Here is an 18,648-nt window from a genome sequence, read left to right on the forward strand (position 1 = left end):
TCTTCTCCCCTCTCTCCCTTCTTCACTCTCTCTCCCTTCTTCTCCCCTCTCTCCCTTCTTGTCGCCTTTCTCGCTTATTCTCCCCTCTCTCCCTTATTCTCCCCTCTCTCCCTTATTCTCCCCTCTCTCCCTTATTCTCCCTTATCTCCCCTCTTTCCTTCCCCCTCTTTCCTTCCCCCTCTTTCCTTCCCCCTCTTTCCTTCCCCTCTTTCCTTCCCCTCTTTCCTTCCCCTCTTTCCTTCCCCTCTTTCCTTCCCCTCTTTCCTTCCCCTCTTTCCTTCCCCTCTTTCCTTCCCCTCTTTCCTTCCCCTCTTTCCTTCCCTCTTTCCTCCCCCTCTTTCCTCCCCCCTCTTTCCTCCCCCTCTTTCCTCCCCCTCTTTCCTCCCCCCTCTTTCCTCCCCCTCTTTCCTCCCCCTCTTTCCTCCCCCCTCTTTCCTCCCCCTCTTTCCTCCCCCTCTTTCCTCCCCCTCTTTCCTCCCCCTCTTTCCTCCCCCTCTTTCCTCCCCCTCTTTCCTCCCCCTCTTTCCTCCCCCCTCTTTCCTCCCCCTCTTTCCTCCCCCTCTTTCCTCCCCCTCTTTCCTCGCCCCTCTTTCCTCGCCCCTCTTTCCTCGCCCCTCTTTCCTCCCCCCTCTTTCCTCCCCCTCTTTCCTCCCCCTCTTTCCTCCCCTCTTTCCTCCCCCTCTTTCCTCCCCTCTTTCCTCCCCCTCTCTTTCCTCCCCCTCTTCCTCCCCCTCTTCCTCCCCCTCTTTCCTCCCCCTCTTTCCTCCCCCTCTTCCTCCCCCCCTCTTTCCTCCCCCTCTTTCCTCCCCCCTCTTTCCTCCCCCGCCTCTTTCCTCCCCCTTCTCTTTCCTCCCCTCCTCTTTCCTCCCCCTCCTCTTTCCTCCCCCTCCTCTTTCCTCCCCTCCTCTTTCCTTTCCCCCTTCTTTCCTTTCCCCCTTCTTTCCTTTCCCCCTTCTTTCCTTTCCCCCTTCTTTCCTTTCCCCCTTCTTTCCTTTCCCCCTTCTTTCCTTTCCCCCCTTCTTTCCTTTCCCCCTTCTTTCCTTTCCCCTTCTTTCCTTTCCCCCTTCTTTCCTTTCCCCCTTCTTTCCTTTCCCCCTTCTTTCCTTTCCCCCTTCTTTCCTTTCCCCCTTCTTTCCTTCCCCCCTTCTTTCCTTCCCCCCTTCTTTCCTTCCCCCTTCTTTCCTTCCCCCCCGTTTCCTCCCCCTCTTTCCTCCCCCTCTTTCCTCCCCCTCTCTTTCCTCCCCTCTCTTTCCTCCCCCTCTTTCCTCCCCCCTCTTTCCTCCCCCCTCTCTCCTCCCCCCTTCTTTCCTCCCCCCTCTTTCCTCCCCCTTCTTTCCTCCCCCTTTCCTCCCCCTCTTTCCTCCCCCCTTCTTTCCTCCCCCTCTTTCCTCCCCCCTCTTTCCTCCCCCTCTTTCCTCCCCCTCTTTCCTCCCCCTCTTTCCTCCCCCTCTTTCCTCCCCCCTCTTTCCTCCCCCTCTTTCCTCCCCCTCTTTCCTCCCCCCTCTTTCCTCCCCCTCTTTCCTCCCCCTCTTTCCTCCCCCTCTTTCCTCCCCTCTTTCCACCCCCTCTTTCCCTCCCCTATTTCCTCCACCCCTATTTTCTCCACCCCCTATTTCCTCCCCCCTATTTCCTCCCCCTCTTTCCTCCCCCTCTTTCCTCCCCGCCTCTTTCCTCCCCCGCCTCTTTCCTCCCCCTCCTCTTTCCTCCCCCTCCTCTTTCCTCCCCCTCCTCTTTCCTCCCCTCCTCTTTCCTCCCCTCCTCTTTCCTCCCCCTCCTCTTTCCTCCCCTCCTCTTTCCTCCCCCTCCTCTTTCCTCCCCCTCCTCTTTCCTCCCCTCCTCTTTCCTCCCCCTCCTCTTTCCTCCCCTCCTCTTTCCTCCCCCTCCTCTTTTCCTCCCCTCCTCTTTCCTCCCCTCCTCTTTCCTCCACCCCCTCTTTCCTCCACCCCTATTTCCTCCCCCCTATTTCCTCCCCCCTATTTCCTCCCCCTATTTCCTCCCCCTATATTTCCTCCCCCCTCTTTCCTCCCCCTCCTCTTTCCTCCCCTCCTCTTTCCTCCCCCTCCTCTTTCCTCCCCCTCCTCTTTCCTCCCCCTTCTTTCCTCCCCCCTTCTTTCCTCCCCCCTTCTTTCCTCCCCCTTCTTTCCTCCCCCTTCTTTCCTCCCCCCTTCTTTCCTCCCCCTTCTTTCCTTCCCCCTTCTTTCCTTCCCCCCTTCTTTCCTTCCCCCTTCTTTCCTTCCCCCTTCTTTCCTTCCCCCCTTCTTTCCTTTACCCCCTTCTTTCCTTTACCCCCTTCTTTCCTTTACCCCCCTTCTTTCCTTTACCCCCTTCTTTCCTTTACCCCCTTCTTTCCTTTACCCCCTTCTTTCCTTTACCCCCTTCTTTCCTTTACCCCCTTCTTTCCTTTACCCCCTTCTTTCCTTTACCCCCTTCTTTCCTTTACCCCCTTCTTTCCTTTACCCCCTTCTTTCCTTTACCCCCTTCTTTCCTTTACCCCCTTCTTTCCTTTACCCCCTTCTTTCCTTTACCCCCTTCTTTCCTTTCCCCCTTCTTTCCTTTCCCCCTCTTTCCCCCATCTCCCCTCCTCTCTCCCCCCTCTCTCCCCCCTCCTTCCCCCCTCTTTCCCACTCCCCCTCTTCCCCCCCCCCTCATCAACATTATCAGACTGGTATGATCATCAAACAAATCCACCTGTGTATTTCCTTGGCCATCCACTGGAAGAAGGAAACCTCACCATCAGCCATGCCCTTTCCTGGGCTGACCACGTGCAAAACTGGCTCCAAAACCAGACTCTGACTGGCTGTTCTCTTTTTATTCATCTTTCCTTGGGAAATTGGAGTTACTCGGCCTTTGTGCATAAATCAATGGATTGGAGTACTGCACTCCACTATGGGTTGGGACCCCAGCATCGCATCTGCTTCCACTGGATTCTGTGCAATCTATAGCTCTCAAAATTATTGGAATTTCCCATGAGGCTGAAGCAAAGTGTTTGTTGCTTTCCCATCGCAGGCACGTCAGTAGTCTGTTTTCTACCATCTATTCTTCGATATTGCTCCCTCGGCTCTCTCAGTACTCTGTCCCTCCCTATCTACTCCAGGATGCATGGGTTCTTCCAGTCGCCCCCCTCGTAATTAAACCTCCAAAATCCAGGCTAACTGCAAACCTTAACTCTTTTATTCCTCGCTTCTCCCATCTATGGAACCACCTTCTGGATCGATTGTTCCGTCTCGCTCTTCCCTCCAAGGCTTCAAGCAAGTTGTGCACTACCATCTATCATCATCCCCAATTCTGACCCATAATCTTTATTATGGTATTTACCCCCAATAATCTTTCCGAACCCAACCATCTTACTAATTTCAGTTTTTCATCCCATTTTTCCTCTCCTCTTATCCTGTTCATTCATTTACTTGATGTGTGTCCCACTGTCAGATCTACCTTGCTCTTCCATGGGCCTCATTCCTGTCAAGAACAAGACTGACTGCAATGTGGTCACAACCTGTGACACAAAATATTTATTTTCTCCTTCCTCTGTCCTCTCAACTCCCTCATCCTTATTCATGCCACACATGTTTATGTGGTGAAAGCTGGGTCTGAGATTTAAATTAAAAAAAAAAAAAAACAATCATTTAATCCCCATGGCTCAGAATACATTCTCCCATCTGTCTCATTAACCTTTGCGTTGTCTGCCCCGTGTTCCAGTGTGAATGCTTCAGATGAGATGGACAAGATTCATCGTGATTCCAAATGGGGGATTTACCTTTCTCTCTAATACCGATGTTTTGGTGTGTGTCTGTCCCGCTCTCTGTGGTAATATACCTGCACATTGTCTTTCTGGGAGCAGGACTTGGCCATTAAGCGAGCGGGACTTGGCTTTAAAATCCGGTGTGGAAGACATGAACTTGATAATGGAGTACGACGTTACCCTTATTTTTTTATTATTAATTAATTCCCCATACCCCCCCCCACCCCTCTGGGGTTTGTGGCCCACCCAAGTTTTAAAATTGTGGAAGAAATGAACTCTATTTCCACTCACGTTCAGCATACAAAAAAAGTTTCATTATTAACGTATGTACCTACAGGAGAGAAAAAAAAATCAATCAATTAAACTCTCAAGGAAAAAAAACTCCTCAACCAAAGTCTTATATATCGAGTGTGGGTGAGTGGGGGAAGTGATTGAAAAAGCAGGATGAGAAAGAAATGGCTTTTCATCTGTGAAAGAGGAACTATTCCCATATTATTACACAGTTGACATTGAGTATCCATGCAGTTGAGAGGATTCCATTGTAAGCATTTATAATTATCCATGTATTCTGTTACATTTGCTTTCTGTAAAACATACATCTGCCTTCAGTTGATATTGATTTGTCATTTTATATTCAGACTAAGTTCCAGGAAGACTTAAGTACAGGGTGGCCATAAAATCTGGAAACGAGGGTGAATATACATTATAAATCGTTTGTTGACAGAACATTACAATACAATACATGACATGTTAAATGTGTTGTCCCTCATGAGAAATGCACAGTTCACTGTGCTGTGCAAAATTGCAATGAACTTGGTGCATTAATGCAGCATTTCCATCAATCCCTGCACACGCATCCGTGATGCGCTGCCTCAGATGATTCGTGTCTGATTTTTCACTGAATAAACCTGTGCCCTCAGCATACCCACAGAAGCTCAATTGGGATGATGCGCGTAGAAGTGCTCTGCTATCTGTCAATTACGACCAGCCCTCACGTCCACATCACCTCAACGCGTTCATCTTTTGTCAAGGAAATCTTCAAACTGTTACAGAATGACAATATTATCTGTGTTCCCAGACTTTATGGCCACCCTGTATATTTATTCATGCATGATTAAACACAACTTTCGATATTTTATTATTCAGTTCACAAATGCTGTAGACTCATTGTAAAAGCTGCCGAGGTTCTGTAAGTAGCGCCAGTCAATGTAATGTTCTTTATCAACGCTGAAAACGTGCGGAAGTTATCTGTGTTCCTTGATCTGTATAACACTGTTATCTCCAAACCCTGAGGAACTTCAAAGGGGCTGTTGTGCTCTTTTCTGTTTGGTTGTATTTGGGCCTTGCTTACATTGTTACCTCTGTCACTGAAGGTGAAGGAGGTTATGTTTTCTGAAGCTGAGTGGAAATTGCATTCATTTCTTCCACAATTGTCATGGTCTAATTGGGAAATGTGCATTTAAAGCAGTCATAAAAGTATTGCTTTGTCCGTTGTATCAGAACGAGTTGATTTGTCTCGTGGTCACGGATTCCTTAACCACAATATGGGGCTGTTCAAAAATGACATGCAATTTTTGTTTTTGTTTTTTTTTTAAGTGAGGTGTGTACGGACTTCATTAAACCTTGCTAATGAATTTATATTCGACTTTTTCTTTTCTTTTCTTTTTAAGTCGAAGGCTGCAGGCACGGGCTGAATAGTCCTCATCGAGGCCAAGCCTTAATTTTCTATTCATGCAGTTCTTTTATTTAACAAAAGAGAGAATAGTCTAAGAGTTTTTGAGAAAGAAAAAAAAATCTGCTTTTTGAAAAGGGGAAGGTCATAAGTGTTTGGGAAAACGTGAGAAGGTAAAGAGTTCCAGAGTTTGGCAGTGGAGGGGAAGAAACAAACATCGTAACGGCCCACCCTTGAATTGCCAATGGCCACACAATAATCATGTGATGTAGTGGATATGATGAGATTTCTCAAGGTCCCTCATCGTGATCAACACTCGACCCAAACAAAGCCAATGGAAATCTGACGCAACAAAGCCTGACTAATCAGCAGAGGCCTACGTGCCTGATGTTCGGACCACCGGAAAACCAAGATGGCAGACATATCGTTGCGTTTGGATGCTACGGTCGGTGGAGTCAAGCGAGAGATATCTGTGTGGTCCAGCAGCTGTCGGATCAATGCACATTTCCCAAATCGACCCCCAACAAGAACCCTAGCAACAACAAATGAACCTTACAAAAACTATTTGCAAGATTCACCCCTCCATAGATCAAAAATATGAAAGAGATGGAGAACAGAATGAAAGAAAGAAAGCGAGATCAGGACAGAATGAAAGAAAGAAAGCGAGATGGAGGACAGAAAGAAAGGAAGAGAGCGAGATGGAGGGCAGAAAGAAAGGAAGAGAGCGAGATGGAGGGCAGAAAGAAAGGAAGAGAGCGAGATGGAGGACAGAAAGAAAGCGAGATGAGGACAGAAAGAAAGGAAGAAAGCGAGATGGACGACAGAAAGAAAGGAAGAAAGCGAGATGGACGACAGAAAGAAAGAAAAAGAAAGAGAGCGAGATGGAGGGCAGAAAGAAAGGAAGAGAGCGAGATGGAGGACAGAAAGAAAGCGAGATGAGGACAGAAAGAAAGGAAGAAAGCGAGATGGACGACAGAAAGAAAGGAAGAAAGCGAGATGGACGACAGAAAGAAAGAAAAAGAAAGAAAGCGAGATGGAGGACAGAAAGAAAGAAAGAAAGCGAGATGACAACACACACACACAAACACTTTTTAAAATGGAAAAGTATGACTGATGTTACTTCAAAAGGTACGCAAACAAGAAAGGACTGGAAGGGTTGGTGACAAATTCCTTCCTTGTTTGCATACTTTTTGGAGTAACATCCCTTCGTACTTTTGCATTTTAGAAAATTATGTGTTTATTGTATAATGCAATTGTATATTCGCAATAGTGCAAGGCCACGTTTGAGTTTTGTTGATCATTTGTTGATCATCGAGTACCGTATCCCCACATTGTGCATTCGTAATTGTACTGTTAGGATGGTTACCCCATTGCGACAGTGCACTGTTATGGAATAGTGAGTAGTCAGGTTTTTGTTTGCTGAAGGTGTCAAAATGTGGCTTTCATTGGAAAATGACAGAACAATATGAGACAAACTGCATGTCATGGAAAATCTATACTGATGGTGTGAATCGTTTTGACAAAGACTGATGAGCATGTGCAAGGAAAGAGGGCCTGGGCGGTCAGTGTCTACTGTCACAGTGGACTCGCTTGTCATTTATTTTAAATTAATAAAAATTCACACCATTTCTATTGATTTTCCCCCCCCCGCCCTCACCCCGACACCTCTTCAACCCCAAAATGACCGTTTCTCATGCATAATGAACTGATTTGCTCGTTGCAACTTCAAAATGTATATATGGAGGGTGCGAGGCTAAACTTTGCTCAAAAGCTTGTAAATAAGATTGAGACACCTGGAAAGTTGGGTTGAGAGATTTACATTTGATGGACTTTGTGTGTGGGGGGTTGTTTGTTAAACAACAGGTCTTGTACTTTGGTACCTAGTCAGGTTTCTGAGTGTTGTGTCTGACTCATCTGACTCAGATGAAATGCCTTTTTCACAGCCTTTCCTTGCAGCAGCAGCTTTTTCAGAACTTGCATTTAATTCTATTTTGGTGTTTGTTCAAAACATTGATTGCAGGATCAAATTGTAATAAAATTATTGTTGAAATAAATGGTTTGAATGAAGCGGTACATCTTTCAAAAATAACTTTAACAAAATCTCTATAATCCTTGTTGTTTGGTGCTGCCTTGATGATTGATGTTTCCGAACTTCTTTTGTAATGAAATTTTCTTGTCTTCTGTACAAACGACAAACCTTGTTTGCAGAACGACAAAGTTTACTCCCCGCAAGTGGCCATGTTTTGTGGTAAGCTGAACATGCATCTGGACCTTGAGACGGGTGGTTGGATTGAGGACCCAAATGGTACCACCAGTTGCCTGCGCACCCCAGCTGACGTACAGAGCTACTGTCAAAAGGTATATTCTAAAATGGCACTCGGCCATGTCTTCATAACTTTATAGTGCTACTTCCCAGGATACATGGACTCATGTTGATGTTTTTCTTTTCTGTGAAACTAGTGCTCTGCACTATTACTTGACATTTAAATCCATTCTGCGCTCGAAATTCTGTATCGGGAACAACTCAAAGATAAAAGTTCCGACATTTTATTGGATGCAATCAGGAAGAGAACTGTTACAAAAGAACCGGCAATCAGATTGCAGATCATTTCAGACTGCAGATTGCAGATTGCAGATGCAGCCAGCTTTCGCCTTATCCAAGATTATGAGAGCATCAGAGCAAACTATCTCAGATTCTCACTCTCCCCATCACAATGTCACGTTTGATCAACTCGTAGCTTCCACAGTTTTTTTATTTTTATTTATTTTTTCCATCAGGGGTATCCTTTTGTACGATCTCTTGACAGCATCGATTTGAACACCTCAGACACAAAAATAATTCCCATAGTTCTTCCTTTTCTTCACATGCTCTTATCTTCCTTTTTTTGTACTTGCCTGGAACTCCACCAAACATGTTACATTCTGGTTAGGTGCCTTTCAAGGGTTTGTGAAGGTAAGATACATATTTGAGATCGGGCTTTGATGGAAAACAAGATAAATTGTCTCTGCGAGCAAACCTCACAATCATTGCATGTTGGAGGATCTGAATTGATAACTAAGGATTTAAATAATGGTGGAACACCAACAGAAAATAAGGTACAAAATTAAATCTGTGCATTTGAGGAAAGCATTAAATTGTTATTTTGGAAAATCAAAATAATTCCATGATTGAGTATGGACCTTCCACTGGCTCATGAGAAGAATGATTTTCACTTCTTCACCTTGACCAACTCTGTCTTCTTCAAGGCCGGCTTGTATCGCCACCACGGATTACCCCCCCCCTTCCCCCGCCTGGTGTGAGGTTTTCCCCCCTTCCTCACGTTGGTCACGCATGCAGTCCCGTGGCGTTGAAGTCGCTAACATAACTCTGCCATGTCAATGCAGCCGTGTTCAGTCATTTAAGTGTCCACGTGATGCCGACGGAATGTGGAGGTCTCGCACACGTGCAACAGCCATTTTGCCATGGCCGCATGGGGGTCGCACACGCGGACCTTCCATCTTGACAAGTCTCACACCAATATAATCGTACGGGCCATCAGTAACAAGCCGATCTTGCTTTCTTTGTTTTAATATCTATCGTTAACGACATCATATTCTGATATGGATAACAGAACATGTGTATTACATTTCATTAAGAGCAATTTTGCTCTGGTTTCTAGTTATTGCAAATACAAGTGTTGACAGGTTTTGATTGTTTTGCTGTTGGCTGTCGTTGCTCATGTCTGAGAAATGATATTCCATTGCCGAGTTTATTCAAATTGCCTGGTGTTGTGTTAAATATCAGTATCAGTTAAATATCTTTGCTGATTGTTTCATTCAAATGTCTGTGATTGGTGTATCAGTAAAATTTTGATATTGATGCATTAGTAATCTTCAATCGCAGATTGAAGACTTGATAGGGTGAGCCAATGCCAAAAGCAGATTGTTAGGGTGAGCTCAAGGGGATGGGAGGACACAGGATGAACAAGCTGCACATAAGTTGAATGAAACACAGCAAGAAGAGGAAAAGGAAAGGTAAAGTGGGGATGAAACAGAAAAGGAACAAATCGACTGCTGACTAACAAATGGCAAGGGGTGGGGGGCAGATTCACAATAACCTGCAAAAAGAGAGTGCTTGGGAGTGGGGTAATTTGGGGTAGAATAGATGATGAGGGTGGGAATGACCTGAGGTAATGTTGAACAGCTGTCTTGAAGCCCTGGAGGGAACAATGAGATTGAACAGACCGGGAAGTTGGTTCCACAGGTGAGGGAGAAAAAAGGAGGAACAGATGAGTGAAGGTGAGCATTGATCCTGGATCTTGGAAGTTCAACAAGAAGAGTGTGTTACTGGCAGACCGTGTTCGCCCTGTAGAAAGTTGCGAGGGACAGAGCCAAGAGGTAGCAGAGGGTGCAAGACAATAAAGGAGGGGGTAGAATCGGGACCACCAATTGCAGCATGCAGTTAATTCTGTACACTTTCATGTGCACCTCTAAATGGTTTGCACCATTCAAATACTGATTGACCTTGACCGGAAATTGTCACCAGACTGCACTGCAGTTTACTGCAAATTTGTAACAGGCTTGACGTCTTCTTTGACCAGAAATTCCATAACTATACATCGTTCCACCTCTTATCCCAATTGCCACCATCTTCATTTTCAGGGCATACTTTGAAGCACCAAAATCTGATTTTGGTTATTGACAAATCCCATCAGTTTATTTATTTCCATGCTCCCCCACCTCTTCCTCCCCACCCCCTTCCTCCTTGCTTTTTGTAAACAAAGGCTAAGGTCAAATTTGAACCACCTTGTTAACCAATTTCATCAATATTTTCGATGCAGATTATAATGATTTACAGATTGGAGCACACTAAATTAATTTGTTGTTCAAAGGATGTAGTCAAAGTGAAATATAATGGACCGTTTTACTCTGCTTGTGCAGGTGTACCCAATGCTCAGTGTGGTTGATGTGTCTGAAGCTGAGGAGCAAACTGTTATCCATAACTGGTGCAGAAAGGGACACCGTCATTGCACTGGCCATTCTCACATTGTGCTGCCTTACCGCTGTTTGGGTGAGTCGATATTTGAGGGTTGTGGATTGTTTTAGGGTGAATGTTTGGAATGGTATTGTTTAATAATCCATAGTGTTTTGTTTTTCTCTTCTTTGTTGATTAAATATGTTTTAATTCCCCCCCTCATCTGCCTCATCACTAAAACGAAGTTCCATGCAAAATCAAAAAGCATGTTTTTGAGAAGTTCAGCTGAATACCACCAACATTCTCACTTATTCTATACTCATCTTCTTTCATCTCTTTCCTCTTTAAAAATCACATAAGCCTTGAAAAGGTATTTTATCTGCTTTTATCGACAGAGACTAAGGTACTAGACTGAGTATTTATTCTCCAACCTGCAGCCAGGATCCCTTGCATTAGAAACGTGTCATTTGTTTATCATGTCTTTAGTTTTTTTCTGGGTGTGGTGCTTTAAAAGTAATTTTTATTCATTTATTTATCACGTAGTTGCAGCCACCAAGCAGATGGAAGCTCCTGAGGGCTGTGAGAGCAGTCGTCGTGCACGCCATCATGGATGCAAGCAGCCAAAACAATTGAAAGCCATTGCTAAGAAGGTTGGTTTGACCATTTGATAGCTTTATACATTGTTATGAGATTGGAATTTACATCCCCCCCCACCCTTTCCCCTACCCCTCAACTCAGTGTCTCGTCAGAGGATGGATTACAAACTCTCCTCATTACCTCTGCCACCGAAGGTGGATGGAGATTATTTTCACCCGTCTCTGTCTGTTTGTTTGTTTGTTTGGCTGCTTGCAGGATTTCTTGAAAAGTTATGGATGGATTCAGACGATATTTGGTGGACAGGTTGGTTGTGTGATCAGGACAAATTGATTTGATTTTGGTGAAGATCTGGATTTGGATATGAATTTCTAAAGCGATTCTTCACCATTGAGAGATGGGGCCAAAAAAACGACATATAGCACAATATTTCAAAAAGTTGTGGATGAGTTGGTGAGGTGACGAGAACAATCCAATTAGATTTTGGTTCAGATCCGAATCAATATCCAGCCTATTGGTGGGATACAAAACGTAAACTGCTCAACCTGGCAGAGTTATGCGCTCTACCGAGTGCCATTGCAGTTGCCATTTTGTGATTAACCAAAAGGGCAGAATACACAAAATGGAAATTGTTAGGTCTTTTGCGGCTCTTGTTGCATTGATGCTACTAATAGCAGGTGTTTCTCCAAGACGTGTAAAGTGAGACCTTCCAACCTGTCAAGGTTAACAAAAATATATCCATATATCTTGAGACTTGGTTGTGCTGTGCCAAAGGTGCGTACGCTCCTTAGCGGTTTGGCTTCAGGCTCCGTTGGCTCGAGTGTTTTAGGTTTTTTCTTCATTAACAGCCGTTTTGGGGCATTATTTTATAACACTGATCATCAGATTTTTTTATATGATAGAACCTGCAGTGCCGTCAGAAAGTGTTCGCACCTTTTGACTTTTGTCACATTTTGTGTTACAGCCTGAATTAAAAATGGATTAAATTTTTTTTTTTTAAATTGTCATCGATCTCCACAAAATACCCCATAATGACAAAGTGAAAATGTGTTTTCAGAAATTTTTACAAATTTATTGCAAATGAAATCCAGATTTATCAAATTTGCATTCGTATTCAATCCCTGAGTCAGTACATTGTAGAAGCACCTTTGGCAAGAAGCTTTTTCTCTTCTTGGATATGTCCATCAGCTTTTCACATCTGGATTTGGGGATTTTCTCACATTCTTCCTTACATTTGCTCACGATCTGTCGAGTTGGATGGGGACTGTTGGTGAACAGCAATCTTCAAGTCTTTACACAGATTCTCAATGGGATTTAAGTCTGGGCTTTGGGCTTTGGCTGGGGCACTCAAGTGCTTTAATGTTCTTGTTCTGAACCCATTCCATTGTTGCTTTGGTTGTATGCTCGGGGTCATTGTCCTGTTGGAACGTAAATCTTTGCCGCAGTCTTCAGTCTCTTGCACTCTGAAGCAGGTTCTCCTCAAGGATTTTCCTGTATTTTGCTCCATTCATTGTTCCCCATTGTCTTTACCGCTGAAAAGCATCGCCATAACATGATGCTGCCACCAACATGTTTTACGGTGGAGATGGTGTTAAATGGGTGGTGAGCTGTGCTGGGTTTCCACCAGACATTGTGCTTTGCATTAAGGCTAAAGAGTGCAATTTTCGGCTCTGACGACAGAATCCTTTCCCTTGTGCTGTCAGAATCTTTCACGTGCCTTTTTTCCAAACTCCAGGCATGCTGTCATGCGCCTCTTCCATAAATCTGGGATTTGTGAATTGCTGCAGAGACTGTTGTCCTTCTGGCAGATTCTCTCATCTCACCCAAGGAACTCTCTAGTTCTGTCAGTGATCATTGGGTTCTTGGTCACCTCCCTGACCCATGTCCTCCTTGTCTTGCTCAATTTGGTTGGATGGCCAGCTCTAATGAGTCTTGATAGTTCCATATTATTTCCATTTCCTAATGATGTATCTCACTGTTCTCTTGGGAACTTTCAACGCCACAAATTATTTGACCCTTCCCCAGATCTATGCCTCATTGCAATACTCTCTTGGAGTTCTACGGACAGTTCCTTGGACTTCCTGGTGGAGTTTCTGCTCTGACATGCACTGTCAATGGTGGGACCTTATACATGTGTTTCTGCTCTGACATGCACTGTCAACTGTGGGACCTTATGTTTGTGTTTCTTTCTAAATCATGTCCAATCAATTTAATTGATCACAAGTCTGGAGACGGCGATGGTTCATGAGCAATGTACACGGTTCACCTTTTTTATTTTTTGACTTTCGAGGGGACGCCACGGGCAAACTGGCGGGAATCGGGAAAAACGTAAATGATGAAAGTTGTAGTACTCGAAGAGCACTACTTGCATACCAACTTTCATTCAAAACAGTTGAAAACCCTTGGAGCTCGATGCCCAATTTATTGATTTTTTTTGACATTTTCTAAGTTCGTGACCTTGTGAAATGAAAAATCGAGCTCCGTGGGGCTATGCAGGTGCCATTGGGCCAACCAAATACCGAAACCTCTGTCAGATTCGACAAACCCCCAAGGAGAAGATGCAAATTGAAATCGGCTACCCCTAAAAACACATGTTTTTGGGCGTGGCTCCGCCCATAATGGGCGTAGCACGCCCATTCTCAGGAAAACACAACCAGATCATGATATAAACTTCCCACCCAAATTTTATCAGGATCGGATCAAAACCCACAGAGCTATGATTGGGACAGACAGACAGACAGACACACACCCATAACGAATATTGTGGTCACTTACTGACTCGTGAACCAATAACAAATCGACTGTCATGAGGTATTTATTATGGGTAGTTTAGTGACAAAAATCTCAATCCAACCATTTTCAATTCAGGCTGCAACATAAAATGTGAAAAGTCAAGGGGTGTGAATACTTTCCGAAGGAACTATACATGAAATATTCCATGTGGAAAGAGTATACCAAAGATCTTGGTGTTTCTCACTTTATTAACCAGAAACTGATTTTTATCCTGCACATATGCCTTGTCATAAATTTAGTCTTTTTAAGAAAACATAAGTATTTATTATATTTTGCCTTCAACAATCTGACAAGCCCACTAAAGAACATATACAGGGTGTCCCCAAAAATATACAACTTTTCATCTCTAAAGAGGATGGTCATAACATATATGGTCATATGAGGATGGTCATCTCTAAAGAGGATGGTCATAACATTTTTTAAAGATATATGGCTGGATAGAAAGCTGAAAGGTTGAAGTTTATTGTACCAATGTCAAAATTGCCACCAAAATTTAAATTTTGGTATAGAATCGTCGTTTTCTTTTTGACCACATGTTCGACGTAGGCTCCACATTGTCCGATCAATGCCTGCAAACTCGTCATGTTCTCCATCACTTTGGGAAACGTATCCTGAGGAATGTTCTGGATTTCTTGGTGGATGTTTTCCTTCAGCTGATCAAGTGTCTGAGGCCTAGGGTTTCCATATATCCTGTCCTTGAGATACCCCCACAAGAAGAAGTCTGGAGTAAGGTCAGGGGAATACGGTGGCCACTCAACGTCTTCGTTGAGGGAGATAAAGCGGCCCTCAAAATGTTGGTTGAGAAAACGCCTTGTTTCCCTAGCCGTATGGGGCTGTGCCCCATCCTCCTGGAACCACTGGGTTCTCATCTGGATCAGGTTGTTTCTCCTACGGGCCCGAGTACGTCGCTCAGGCAGATAGAATTCCTGAATCATTTCGCGATAGTTCCTCTGGTTTACCGTGCAAGTGCGTCCCTGGTCATCTTCAAAGAAGTATGGACCAATTATCCCATACCAACCAACTGCCACCCACATGGTGACTTTGAGAACAGATCGAGACACCAGTTCAGTTGATGCATTACCAGGATTTTCAGTTCCCCAGTACCGAAAGTTTTGCTTGTTTACCTCCCCGGACAAGTGAGCATGGCATTCGTCCGTCATGTGAAGTTTTTTTTTTTAGGAAGTCTGCATCTTCCTCCAACTTTCCTGAGAACCAATTTGCAAAGTCTAGTCGTTTGCATTTCTATTGATCAGTAAGCACCGTTTCCATTTGAATCTTGTATGGAAAGGCATGAATGTCTTGGCAAAGGAACCTCTGAACGGTGCCTTTATGAATGTTTGTCTTGGCGGAAAGTCGTCAAATCGATTTTTTTTGGACTCTTAACGACCACCTGTCTCACCATTTCCACATTTTCTTCACTACGACCTGTCCTCTTCCGACCACTGTGACCCTTCTGTCGGTCACAGATGGTTCCCACATTGGTAAACTTTGTGATGGTGCACTTTATTGTCCGAAAGTTTGGTGCATGGCGCAAGTGGATACCGAAATGTCTCGAGTAAAGACGTTGCACCTGTATGACACTTTTCGTCTGGTGCCAAAGTTCAACAATTTTCGTCCGTTGTTGTACGGTCAGTCTTGGCATTTTTCTGGTGCTTGCTTGGTATCAAAATAAACTTCAGTGTCTCTGCAACAAGAAATGAAGCATTAATGACAAAATTACTGCTTTTTTAGGATCAAACGAAGCTTTTTAAAAGTTGTATATTTTTTGGGACACCAGAAAATATACTGAAACGCAAAAGAAACTTACCACCTTTTAAACCTTCAAATATCAACAATAACACTGCGTGTAGTAAATATGTGAACTTATTTGTGGACAATAGTGTCCTCACTGTCAGACAAAACGGTCACGGATTATCACTTGAACCTTCAATGGTCACTTCATAGCACAGCTGTTGAACAGCCGTTTTGACTGTCAGTGATTAGCCAAGGGGTATGGGATGATTTTAATGAGCTGCACGTGATGTCTTGATATTGGCTTTAAAAAGGCCAGTGCAAAATGGGAATTTCAATCAACATGCCACGATTGTCAAGGGATCAATGGCAGTGTGCCTTGGGCATACTGCAAGGCGGATTGAGCTACCGTGAGGTGGCACGTCGCCTTGGCTGTTCACACCAGACGATATCGGCCCTGGTGGACAGAGACACCCTCCACAACTCTGCAGATGACAGACCTCGATCAGGGAGGCCAAGAGTCACCACTGCACGGCAGGACAGGCAGATGGTCCTAAGTCAGATAGCTTCAGACATTGAGGACTGAGTGGGACAGAATCCAGTAGCAATCCATCCAAAGACTGGTAGGCAGTATGCGCCGATGATGCACTGCCTGTATCCAAAACAAAGGTGGCCACACATGCTATTGAAAGGGGACTGACATTGCACCCTGTGCTGTTCTGTACTGTAGAATAAACTTGTGAGATGGTGTATCTTGGTCAAAAACTTGACATGTCATCAATAAAATGCCAATGTTTCAATTAGCAATTGTTGGTTTGTTTTATTTTGAACTGTTACAATTTTATGACATTTCAAACAAGTGGTAAGTTTCTTTTGTGTTTAAGTGTATATATGGGCAATTCCATGGTTAGTAACTTTACACTTTTGGGGCTATTGTATAACTTTCTGACCTGTGAAATTAAATTGAATGAGCATTTTATCTTACTAATGATACCAGCAAAGCTTGATTCGACCTTCCACCCATGTGAAGTAAAAAACATTTAGACTTGTTTTCAAGTAACAGTGAGAACTTTCATTTCGGTTGGTAACGTTACAGAATATGGACAAGGATAAAAATGACAGATCTTTGGTTTAAAAGTTTCCTCAAACAGGAGACATCTATATCAAGTTGTGTTTCTCCTTTCATTTCTTACTTATTAATCTTTGTTTTTGTATTGAGCATTTATTGTGTATCCTCCTTGTTTTTATTTAAGACAAGAAAAACATGGTGAGTAACGTGACGGTTAGTAACGTTAGTTTGTCCGCTGTTGGTGTAAATGATTATAGATCATTTTAAAAGTATTTATATAGTTTTTCAAGGAAATACCAGTATGATTTCTGCCTGGTGTCACCAAATGTCCACACAGGTACTAATTGTCATGTAAACTGTCATGCAAATGAGCACACAGGTGTCACATACGACACATTTGACATACAGTGTATAATCACGCCATCAACAATACTGTAAGACAGAGCGGCAATTTCAGTCATGACTATCACTGAGATTTTTGCATGAAATCATCCCAAATCATGGATGAGGTTCAGAGATCTTCCTTCTGATGAAGTGGTTGTGACGTCTATTATATTGTTACGGCTGTGGAAATTCGCATTACACCATGAAGGGCCCGTAGGTGAGATATCCCTAAGTACATGTGTAGTTAGCCCAAAGCCATTGTATAGAGGGAATTTATGTCATTCATCCGGGCTGCGACGCTTTGAGTTAGCCATTTTTTCTGTTCTATCTTTATTTTGAACCAACCACGTCTCAACCGCCATCACACAACAACCACGCCACCGCCACCATCTACGCTCCCACATCATCGCATCACCGCCATTCCCAAACGGCACAATAACCATCAAACCACCACTGAAAACCCTCCACCACCTTCACCTCTCTCCTTCTATGGCCATTCCCACACCACCTGTGAACACTGAACGTCGAGCTGTCTCGGGCCCATTCGGCGTTTGGTGCCGAGCGCACCGAGCCGTGAGCGCTAATAGCGGCCTTTCCGAGAGAAAATTCGGATCAAAAACGCTACACGCCCACTTTTCCTCTGTCCAATTAGCAAGCGCGGGGTTGCTTGGCCCGCCTCCAGGCGCGTGTGTGTGAAGTCGATATATGCAAATTCTAGGATCAGGGGAGGTTCACGCCCCCGTTTCCTCCGACCAATGGGCGAGCGTGGCTCCGCCCCCAAGGTCATTCTGATCCAAATATTTGCATACCGGCTTCTCCTGCCCGCCTATAAAAAGGAGAGCGCAAGGCGAATTGAGGAGAGTGGAAGAGTCGAGTCGGTCGGGTGAGGAGAGTGCAGAACTGAAAAGAGTGGCAGAGTCGAGTCGGTCGGGCGAGGAGAGTGCGCAACTGAGGGGAGTGGCAGAGTTGAGTCGGTCGGGTGAGGAGAGTGCGCGCGGTGGAACTGCAGGCAAAGGAGCTCGGGTCCGAGGCGAGAAGGACGGCAGTCGGCGACGAGGTTACGGTGTGGGGAATCGCTCGTCTCGTGGGACCCAAGCCAGCCAGCCATTCTCCTCCCCCAGGGCATCAACAATTCCCCCTTTCCCCCCGCGCTGAGATAGTGCAAAAGGGGGCCCCATTCTCACCCCACTCCAAACGTCGTGCCAACGAAACCCGCCAAGGAGCACAGTCGGGGCACGGCCGCGCGGCCACATTTGCGGCTCGCCCGCCAACGCGTCACGAGGACGCGGGTCGGACCCCCCTGGTCTTGCGGACCTGGCCGCTCCTCTAGGTCACACGCACATTTGGCCTACAGGCCTGTCTGCCTCCTTGTCTGAGGGTGGCTTCTTTCCTTTGCTTTTGTGTAAATGTGTGTTGGCGCCGTCTGTAAAGTAAAGCTGTATAAGTGTTTCCGTGTGTGCGCGTAGTCGGTATTAACTCTGCGTCGTTGTTGCTTTTATTATTTTGGTTGCTATATGTGCATTTTGACTGTATGGCTGTATGTATATACGTGCTTTCCGTGTGCCGGGAAATAAATGTGCATTGTGTGAACTGTTTTCCCGTTTCGCTTCGTCTTTTCCTCATTGAATCTCCATCCTGCTTCACGGAAAGGGTTCGTAGTGGGTGCAAAATGCCCGGTAAATAATCTGAACCGTCGAGGTCGACGATAACGC

At 44.8% G+C, this 18,648-nt stretch overlaps 1 protein-coding gene across 2 annotated transcripts in view; it reads left to right on the forward strand.

Annotated features, from left to right (window-relative positions):
• The window catches only part of LOC147031643 (amyloid-beta precursor protein-like), a 143,221-nt gene that overhangs the window by 35,419 nt on the left and 89,154 nt on the right, over window positions 1-18,648 (forward strand). For both annotated transcript variants that reach the window (XM_085866215.1, XM_085866220.1), the window contains exons 2-4: window positions 7,620-7,769; window positions 10,332-10,461; window positions 10,909-11,015. In XM_085866215.1, the coding sequence (XP_085722341.1) occupies window positions 7,620-7,769; window positions 10,332-10,461; window positions 10,909-11,015 (387 nt within the window). The remainder of the gene's footprint in view (window positions 1-7,619; window positions 7,770-10,331; window positions 10,462-10,908; window positions 11,016-18,648) is intronic.

Source organism: Eptatretus burgeri, chromosome 2 (genome assembly GCF_056783735.1).
Source record: "Eptatretus burgeri isolate ZD-2024b chromosome 2, Ebu_testis_v1, whole genome shotgun sequence".
NCBI lineage: Eukaryota > Metazoa > Chordata > Myxini > Myxiniformes > Myxinidae > Eptatretus > Eptatretus burgeri.